Raw genomic sequence first — 10493 nt, 5'->3', positions numbered from 1 at the left:
AAAATCCCTAATTAAATAAAATGGTCCCTACACTGGTATAGTTGCTCAGAGAAAGTGCTTTAAAAGTATTACCTCTAGGGGTCTCTGTCATGTGTAATTTTCAGAAAAGAATGCTGAGTGCTGTGCCTGAGTTAACAGGTTTAACTATTCTCAAGACAGGAGGCAAGTGCAGTAAAAACTTGAGGGAAAAAAAAATAGAAAAGACTTTGCCTCCTCAGCAGGGGGTATCCCCCACTGTGCTGCAGCAATTTACCTCCAGCAGAACACAGGGTGATGTCATAGTGTGGCTCTAAAATTTAAAAAAAAAAAGTTAAATTTTAAAAATCATATATTCAATGTGTTAAAAAAGCTTAGTTAGACTGCAAATTAGATAAATGCTAAATAGCTAGCCACAGACAGAGAGATGGACCTTGACTGTACAGCGTGGCCATTTCAAGGTCCTGGTTGAACTTCAAGGCCTTGTTGTGGAGACTGTGGGATTATAAATCCAACCTCTTACCTCATTTGTCTTTGCTTTGTGGGGCCTTTAAAAATCCAGCAGATTCTATCGCCAATTTTGAAAAGAATATTTATTGGTTAACCTGACCCTTACTCTCTATGAAAGTAAATGCTGAAGCTTTCGTTAGCGAGGTTGGGGTTGGAGTGGAGGCGGCACCAGCCTGCACAGTCGCAATATAACCAGTTCAGACACCTGAGCCAAACTTGGACTGTTTGATGTTTCCATATTAACCAGCTACACTCCTGTGGTACTCACCCTCCTCCCTCCCTCTCTCCCACCTCAAGCTTTCCACCCCAGCATTGACCTGCTGCCATTTTCACCAACACCTTTTTAGGAACACCTGGTTGTGGTTATGCTTGATCACAGCACAAAGCCTCTGAGAGCTGCTGCAGAAGACAGGACAGAAGTGACAGCAGTGGTGTTTTCACAGACACATCTGTACGGCTTACTGTATTTCATAATGACGTGAGAGTGAAGTAAATGATGGTTTTCTTCAAAATCACTATGCGTATAACCTCGTCTTGTTGCTTAAAATTATTTAAGCTACACATCCAACTCACCTTTTCCTTTTTTGGTGCCCCTTACAATGCTCTAGTGCCCCCTGCTGGATATGTGCCTCACACAATACATAAAAAAACACCGATCCAACCCAGAACAATAAGACACATCACAAAAGACATGTAGATGCCGTTATCAAATAACCGAAAAGATCAATTGACAATGTATATAGATAAAAATTCATCAGATTTTATGAACCATAAAATATCTGTCCAGGGGCAGATGGAATGTAATGCAAACCTCTCACAAAACTCTTGTTTTTTTACACCCAGTGACCTGAACTTTTTTTTATTTTTTAACCATTCAGATTAAAGGTCACACTTTTGATGTTCCAGAAATTTCTTGGGTCTAAAACATTATGAGGATTTTAGTTGAAAAACAACTTTTTCATCCCAGTTTTATGTTCCTACAAATGTCTTCATGTTCTCCGTTGTCAAGACGGCAGTGGGTGTTTGACTGGACCATGTTTGGCTCTGATGTGATTCAGATAAATGTGGAACTTTGGAAATGTTGGAACAAGCCAGCTGGATTTCATAAAGGTCTCGCAGCAGCCTCTGCACTCCCTGTGAAAGCCACAGGATTTAACCAGCGGACAGCACAACCTCTACATATTCTAAATATTACATGATTAGACAGAGGGGAGGTTAGATAAGCAGAGCAGAATATACCACACAATTACAGACCTACAAACACCGAGCTGTGTTTGGACTGCGAACAATGGCGGCTTGTGAGCAAAGACGATTTGCATAATATTGAAGAATGGAGGAGAAGAAGGCGCACATTTACTCAATGACTAAAACAAATATTGAAACATTCCTAATGGTATCCAGAGGAGGAAGCAGTCACATTTGTTTACAGTGTCTGGGTAATGACTGCACTATTTCATTGGCTCTTTTCAGTGCACTATTGCTGATGCGTTTGATCACATGGGAGAACATTTCATATTTTGTTATTTTTCTTTTACTCGTTGAACAAAGGGCTGCTTTAATAGCCATAATAAAAACATACTTCTCCCAATGTTGAACTACAACTGTCAGCTCACATAATAGTTACACTAGTTCATTTAAATTAGAAGGGAAACTCACATCAGCGTCCAGCCTGGTTAAAGCCGTCGTCTGTAAGACGGTGGTGTTTCACATCTGATCCCACTGCAGTTGGTAGCCTGAAGTCATGGCTGTAGTGTTTGTGCTGCACCTCCAACAAATCACGTTGTGTTATAACTGTGTTGGCACGCAGAGCTGCGGCATCTATGTGTTGACTTTTCCAACCAGTGCCTGGTCTTTTCTCTCTGTGCCCTTTGTCGGTTATGTTGAGAATTCCTTATTTTCCTTGTGTATATCCAGCCCAGACTGCAGTGTCGTACAACTGATACATTTCTGCATGAAAATCCTGATCACAATGTGAAAGGGGAATTCAAAAGTCTGCCTCAGATTTGTAATCATCCAAGCCCATTTAACACATAAATTAGACTTGAATTGTAGTCATGTTTCCCACTATAGTAGCAGGTCGCTGCCACTGACTATCTGCTTCAAACATTGACCTTTGACCCAAGGGTATCAGCAGCTCACAGGGGGCTGCCTCCTCAAGAGTTCATTTTCTTCCCTAAAGAAAATACACTACGTTTAAGGGATGCACACAGGGAAACCCCCTCAGTCCTGTGCAACAGTGAGTCATTTGTTACCAAACATGTCAGCGAGCTCCTGAAACCTACCCCCCCCATCACCCTCCCCATCCACCACCACCAACGACTTATTTCAATCTGATTGATGTGACTGTGACTCACTCTGATATCTGACCTCTCTGTGCTTTCCTCCACTCAGATGAACCTGGACAAATGTAAAATGCAGCCACCGACGGTATGTGCAACATCATGTCAACCGGCTGTAGCCTCAGATTTAGAAACAATTCAGGTGTTAGGGGATAGCTGTGTTTACAAAGGTCAGACTGGAGGAACAGGAGAAGGGTCCGGGGCCACTCCAGTCTGTGGAGCTTCAGTTTTACAGATGTATACAGGAGAGAGAAAGAGAGAGAGTTTGGAAGCGTCTGCCTTTTCTTACACTCAACCCATAATAATCCTGCGCTAATTGAGCTACGTTAATTGTATAGCAGCAAAAACCACTCAGTGAATCTCAGACTGATGCTTGAACATCTTTGAATAAACTATCGGCTTCAGTCCGACAGCTGTTAGAAGCCAAACAGGATGTGTATGTTATTCTCCTGAAGCTAACGTTTGGATAATATAAGGAAACCCATCGTCCCCACTGCCCATGTTAAAATGTGTACAATTGCCACAGATGGAACACTTTGTGTTAGCATTGCGGGAGAGCAAGTCTGTACTTAGCATGTTGTTTTTAGCTAAGCTTAATGTCTTCCATGTCTGAGCCCATTTGTCTCCAGGCTGACAGGACCACATCAGTGGCTGAGCAGGAAGAGAGGAGAAGTCTGCATGTGTGCGATATATGTGACAGCTGCAATTCTGGTTGGTGGAGCAACCCGTGGCCCCCGGGGTCACAGCAGCCAACAAACCCACAACTGATTTATACTGAGATTCTACTCCTGACTGGTGTCTGCCAGCTCTTTTTGTCTGGTCGGAGTATTTAACAGACAAAATGAGAATCTAAACGCTGTAAAATATAATATAATATTTACATATAAACTGTGTATATGTTTTTAACCAGAAACATGAGAGGTGCAGACATGTGTTTAGTGTGTCGTAGGTTGGGCTGGAGCGCTCACTGAAGTCTGAGGCGATTCATATCCGTGTGTTTGACAGGAAGGTCAGCGCCAGTCCTGCTGTGTTTATCCAAACTGCCAGCTACGGAGCTTGTACAGGTGAATATCTGATGCTGAGATCTTTAACAATTCACATCCACGCTGCTTTTATCTCTACACTCTGACACTGTGCGGGCACATTATTGAAACAATGATGGAAAAAAATATTGTTTTGGAAAAAGTATAGTTTTAAACGCATGATGTTTTGAAAAGGACGCCATGTTTGTATGGAGTCGATGTCTCTGTTCCAGCTGTATTTAACAAATGGGGAATGTCACAGATATGGCCACACATGTAGGTGTAACTGAAAAAAAACCCTGTTGCAGAACAGTAAGAGCAGAGTGGTCATGTTCCTGTATTGCATTCTTATACATGTGCTAAAACATGTAGTACAAGATGTTAATTTACTGACTGGAGTCAGAACAACAAACATGTAACAGAATGAAATAGATGTAACCCTAGTACAGTACCTAGACTTAAGCAGCAGCCGGGTGCTAATTTGTACATAATGTGTACTGTGACATGATGATCATGCAGTTATATATGTTATATAGAGCAACAGATACAGTATTGTATCAATTTTACATACATAGAGTAAACTCTATATAAAAGAAGGTATAATTATAAATTATAAATAATGATGTTGAAATAGTCCACAAATCAAAAGAAGAGTGGGCATTGTTTAGAAGATATATGGCACATGAATGGCAAAGGCATTGGTGTATTAATTTGGGTTAAATTGTAAATAGAAATCAGACATTCTACCACTGTGGCAGCAGTTTACAAAAACATTCAAGTTAAATTGATTTGACCGGCTGCATTTGCTGTAGCCACTTTGGGAACCACTCACACGTATCATTGGATTTTGCCTGAGTTATTACTTAGACTCAGTTTGTTCACTCTTTATCACTGAGGTACGTGCCAAACTGTGTGAGACAAGACAAAAATGCCCGACTCCTGTGTTCTACGGCACATGGGAATATTCCAGATATGTCCACCGACCACTGCAATTTGTAACCACATCAGTAAAAAAGACACAATGAAGCTGTTTTAAAAACACAAACATCGTATTCACTACATCCGACGGTTTAAAACCACAAATAACACCAATAAACTTCCACATAGTGGAGCAAATGAGCATGGGAATTCAATTTGTGTGAATACAGTGGTTGAAGGACTGGGCTGAAGAAGACCTCTGTGAGACACCAGTCTGTGGTACAGAGCTCTGGACGTGTGTGACACTCCGAGTGTTTAGGAGCAGATATTTGTTTTGTTTTCATTTGGCCATGACAACAGATGATCGGCCGACTGCCACACCTCGGCCCAGATCGAGAGAGGTGTGGAGTCTGAGGCCGTTTCCCATCATCCCCCCTGTGGACACCGCTCACTGTTCCAAACAGCTGCACTTGTTCGTATGACTGTAGCAGAATAAAACGGAGCTAAAACAGTGTGAGCCTTGAGACCCAGTGATCTGATTCTGCTGACACACATTCTTCGGTTCTTCCTTTGTTTTGTCCCTACACTTAAATGGATCAGTGGCATTTATTTGTTTTGGTTTTCTCTAAATCCACCCATTGAAACAGCAACACAGAAACAATTAGCAGGTTTTAAAGTAGAACTTCCCACAGAATTTCCCATGCGCTGGTTCAGTGATAATTACTGGGTGACATATTATTATATACTCGTGAGCTCAAAGCTCACAAGATGCCATTCCCAGATGGCAATGTTATGGATGTCCTAATCCCAATCTCCTGTAATAGGTCAGCTGGTTAAAACAATGGATTCATTATTTAAATTAGCTACTCATAAGAAATCAGTACCTCAGGCTGATTTTTGCCTCTATCTTCAAATACCAGCACATGTGTTTACGGAAGGTCTGTGAGGTCAGACAACCAGCTCGTGTCGATTATCACAAATGTCAAATATATTGTGAGGGACCGTAGACTGATTAATGTTGATGAGGACAAGGACTTCACAGAAGTTTAAAAAAAAAGAAAGAAAAAACTCCCAACATCTCTACAAGTCACGTGATGTCCAGTAATGAAAAATATTTTAAATACAGTTTTACATTGATCTACTGCTATTTGACTTCTGTTCCATGAATATACAGGAAAACAAATGTAGCTCATAGTCAGGAATGTTGAGTCACCTGTAAATCATGATAAATCAGAATACATTCACAGCAAATTCATTAATCTGATCACAAACTGAAACTGAAATCAAGTTCTAGATGATGTATTAAAGATCAATAAATGATTAATAAATGATCAGAAGATCACATATGAATCAGCTGCTGATCACTGTATTGTATAGTATTTTTTTAATCATACTGCTGTTGAAACAGTGATAACTGATGATGGAGATTTTTGGGGGAATGTATCTTTAAAATAAACAAAATACACATTAATATAATGTCATGGTTTGGAGAGCTGTGTGTGACAATGGCAAATAGTTTTTAAAATCATTTAAATTTTAATAAAAGCATATAAAGGTTTTTGTAAAAGTTAGACCAACATTTTCCAAAAACGAATGGAAACAGCACAAAAGTAGATATTTACAGCTGTACTGATTTTGGAAACGTAACTTGCTGAAGGACCACGTCCAAGGTTCAAACACAGTGACGTACACCTCTGGCACCACACAGCGCTGGAAAAAATAATATGGTGTGATAAGTGGTTTTCATCCTCTACTTACTGTGAAGATCGGCAGCCTTCTCATGCCAGCCTCTAGGTCTGGGGTGAGCTTTTCTAAGTTGTCGATCTGCCAAGAACTATGAGTGTTTTTGCAGGGCCAGGTGTACCTTTGATGCATTGTTCCCTAAGAGTGTGAAGAGATGGCGCAGCCCCTATGCACACAGTCGAACCAATTCAAGAGGAGTATCACAAACACCAGAATTGGTTCCAACACCTTCACAGTCAAATCTCCTGCGGCAGTGAGAAGGTGAGGGAAACTTCACTAAAAGGCCAAAAACCTTTTTTAAACACTACTAGTAAAATATTTGCCTTGAATGTCACTGAAGAAAAACATACTTTTCAGTTGAGCAATTAAAACCAATCAGGCCAGATCTATAAGAGCTCCAAATATGTAAACAGTTCTACAAACAATGTTGTGATGGCGGTTTGAGAGATTAAAGCCACGCTCTGTGCGCACAAGCACCTGCCATATGTGGACATGATGCAAAATTAAAAACAGGTCTCATATGATTTTCCTTTGGCTCGCTCTTTCTGAGCTGCGGCCGAAATTCCTCGGACATCTTGTAAGCCCATCAGCCTGATTTCCCCTCATGTCACATTTAACGGGAGGAGGAAAAGTGTAGTAACCATACAGGGGGAAAAAAATAGAAAACAACCTCTCTCACTCACTGCTGAATCGCAGCGTAAGCAACTTTGTTGTTCACCTACACAGAGGCAGATGTAATGCTATACAAAACTATACTGCACTGTATACCAATGTATAGAGTCAGACATCTTATACACATTTACAATATATACAATATATTATATATATTTACAAGATATGGTTTAAATTGCTTAAAATAATATCTATTATATATATATATATTTATAAATATATATATATATACATAATATAATTTATATATTATATTTTTGACTCTACTGAAGCCTTTCATTAACAGATGTTCAAGTCAAATAAATGAGCTCTGTTGTTTGTTTACTGTGTGTAATTCATTATTACATGTTTTTCTTCCTGAGAAACCAAAACAGGACCAGTGACTGATCCATATCTTGTAACTGTAAAGTGTCCCGTAATGCTGAGTATCCTCTGAAATGGACCCTCCATGCAAATTCAGGATGACATCACAGTGCCCAGTGTGTGCGGGGGGTGGGAGACGGGAGGGGGGTGTTAAAATAAGTTCAGTAAATCACACATCTCTGTGACCTGGTGATTGAAATTACTGACCAAACATGAAGCCTGTTTTGAAACCTACAGTCTGAGCTCGGCAGCGTCGGAGCTGAGTGTGCCCGTATGTAGATGAGACGGAAGAGAGAGGCCAAAAATACATGTGGGTTAGTTAAAAGAAATAAAAATAAATGAATGAATGCCCCTGCAAACAGTGCTAATGTCCCACAGCTGAGCACTTTAAACAGATGGTGGAGTTATGCTAAATATAAGCAGGGCAGCATTTAAATGCCGAGATAAAAATACAGGCTGTTGAATAAGACGAGTGGCACAAGATGATAGAATTATTCTAAAGAAAGCTAAAGTTTCTCTCTCTCTCTCTCTCTCTCTATATATATATATATATACACATCTATATATGCTTCCAGTGGCTGTGAACTATATTGCACATAAATCAACTTTGACTCGACATATGCCGTTGAAGTGACACAGAGTTCTGAGTCTGGAAGTGATAATACAACTGGTGATATTTGTCTTTTCTTCATCAAATAATTCTCTCGGGGACGTAGAGCAGCCCTGCTGTGTCAAACGTCTGTGCAACAAACGACTGAAGCATGTTTTCTTAATAAATCTACGAAACACGAAACATCATGTAACGTACATAAACTCGGAGCCCTTGGAGCTTTGAGGTTTTCTCAATCGTATTAGCTTACAATGAGCTTTTGTCATTAGCTCTGCATTCGCAGCCATAAGATCAATCATAAACATCAGCCACTTGTGAAGCCTTCAGCTTTAAAGGAGAGGAGGAGTAGTGTTTGGAGTTCCAGTATATACAGTATAATCCTTCCCTAATCTGTCTCCAGAGGTATGTGTTACACGTTAGTGCTCCAGGTTATTTTTCATTGGCTGAGAAGATATCCAATATCTACCATTTATTGAAAGACAATATATAATAATAAAGATAAATAATGGGATTAACGTCTTAACACACACACACACAAAACAAGCATTCAGGTATGTTGTGCCCAGGGTAGAAAGTGATACATGTCAATTTGGATTTAAACACAGAACACAGTATTTTATTGCTCACCATGGGGGACATGGTCAGCTGAGTTTGAAAGTACTGAATAATACAATAATTATACAAGCTTAAAAAGAATCTGATGATCTGATGGGAATCTGCCCCTGCCTGACAGCCCCCCCCCCCAAACCTCCATTATACCAAAAAGACTTGTTTGCCAAGTCAGGAAACGGCCATGCTGTTTTGATGAGACAAACATCCATAGAAATCCAGTATTTCTGCGGGGTGCTAATTTGTCATGCCTCGCTACAACATGTAGCATGTATAGGAAGCTCTCGGATCTCCTGCCCGCTCTTGGGGGTCATTATGAAGCGAGAAAAAAAAATAATCACAACAATATAGAAAGACAGAATGTGATGGATTCCTGCATTAAGTGGATGAGGCCCTCCTCGCTGCAGGACTTGGGTTACACTACTTCACATATGGAGCTCTTTGTCCCACGTTCCCTCAAGTCTTTTCATGACGAAACACCCCTCGCTGTGTCAGTTGAAAGCAATGTCCAGTATGGCATGGTGTCATCGGAGCGCGGAGCTCTTCTGTTGGAATACTTATCGTTTTCCCACATCTTAAAAGTGACTGTGGTTTTTGTGTCATGTTATTCTCATGAATACGGTCAGGAAGCCGCAACACTGACCAGTGTTTCTACAGAACTGTCACCAGTACCACCCACACATGGGCCTGTAACATGTCAACTACAGTACAGCTACTACAACTGTAGTATATAGAGTATTTTCCACTGACTTCTGTAAACAAAGATCATTTTAATTTCACCTGCGTTCCCGACACAGGGCACTGTTTTCCTTGAACCCATGTTTCTTTCAGTGGACTTACAATATATAAGATTTTCATTTATAGACTTGACATGTTACAGTGCTGTTCTTCCAAATGCATGGGGAATTGAGAAAATCTGGACAGAGGGAAGCTACATCTGCAGCATGTAAACATCACTGTTTCAGGGATTATTTCCGTACAATGTCATGATATGTGGCGTTTCTGCAGCGGCCACCTTTAATTTTCCGCCTGTTATTTTTAACTCTTCTTTATTCCACTACTGCACAACGTCTTCATCCTTCCTTAGTAATAGTTTGCATGGGATGTGGAGCTGACACTGGACTCCTTGCTCCTGGGTTTCTGTGGACTCAACACTTTCCAAAGATAACATGGGCAAAAGATTTCCACTCACGGGCAGGCTGAGGCCCTGCTGAGGCATCCTGCCTGACGGGGAACAGACCAAAATGAGCTTGCTCAGATGTATCCCAGGATTCATAGCACACCACTCTGTGAGGATCTATAGGTATAGATATGGATTAGAAAAGTGCTGGCGAAAATGCACTGACCAATGCAAACACAGGATGCCAAGCTGATGTCCGAGCGTGCCGTCGAACGTGAAACGCTTTCTGCATCTTAACATTCCACGTGACTAGTAGCTGCCGCTCCCCGTGAACTTCCAGGCAGACGGATCTATCTGTGATTTATTGTCCTTTTCTATTATTACGGGGTAAACTGAGATTTCCAAGAAAAGCTTGTCTCTCACTGAGGATCTGGAAAGCCCAGCCTGGCAGTGTGCAACAGTCAGGCTCCACATGACGTCTTAGCAGGGGAACATTCCTCCATGTCTTTTCCTCTCCTTCTAAAACCACCTTTCCCAATTTAGAATTGGGGGAGCATGAAAAGAGGTTAAGTGCAAAAATACACGGGGAGCAGATTAATGCAAAAATAATT

General features: G+C 40.8%; 1 protein-coding gene across 1 annotated transcript in view; it reads right to left on the bottom strand.

Moving 5' to 3' along the window:
* fhod3b (formin homology 2 domain containing 3b) overlaps positions 1–6640 on the bottom strand; it is a 57871-nt gene extending 51231 nt beyond the window's left edge. The window contains exon 1 of the mRNA XM_025061520.1: positions 6524–6640. Coding sequence (XP_024917288.1) covers positions 6524–6640 — 117 coding nt within the window. The remainder of the gene's footprint in view (positions 1–6523) is intronic.
* Positions 6641–10493: the final 3853 nt, after the last annotated feature.

This window comes from Cynoglossus semilaevis, chromosome 13, assembly GCF_000523025.1.
Source record: "Cynoglossus semilaevis isolate Cse_v1.0 chromosome 13, Cse_v1.0, whole genome shotgun sequence".
Lineage (NCBI taxonomy): Eukaryota > Metazoa > Chordata > Actinopteri > Pleuronectiformes > Cynoglossidae > Cynoglossus > Cynoglossus semilaevis.
The sequence above is the reverse complement of the archived record's forward strand: the minus strand, read 5'-3'. Positions and strand labels throughout refer to the sequence as shown.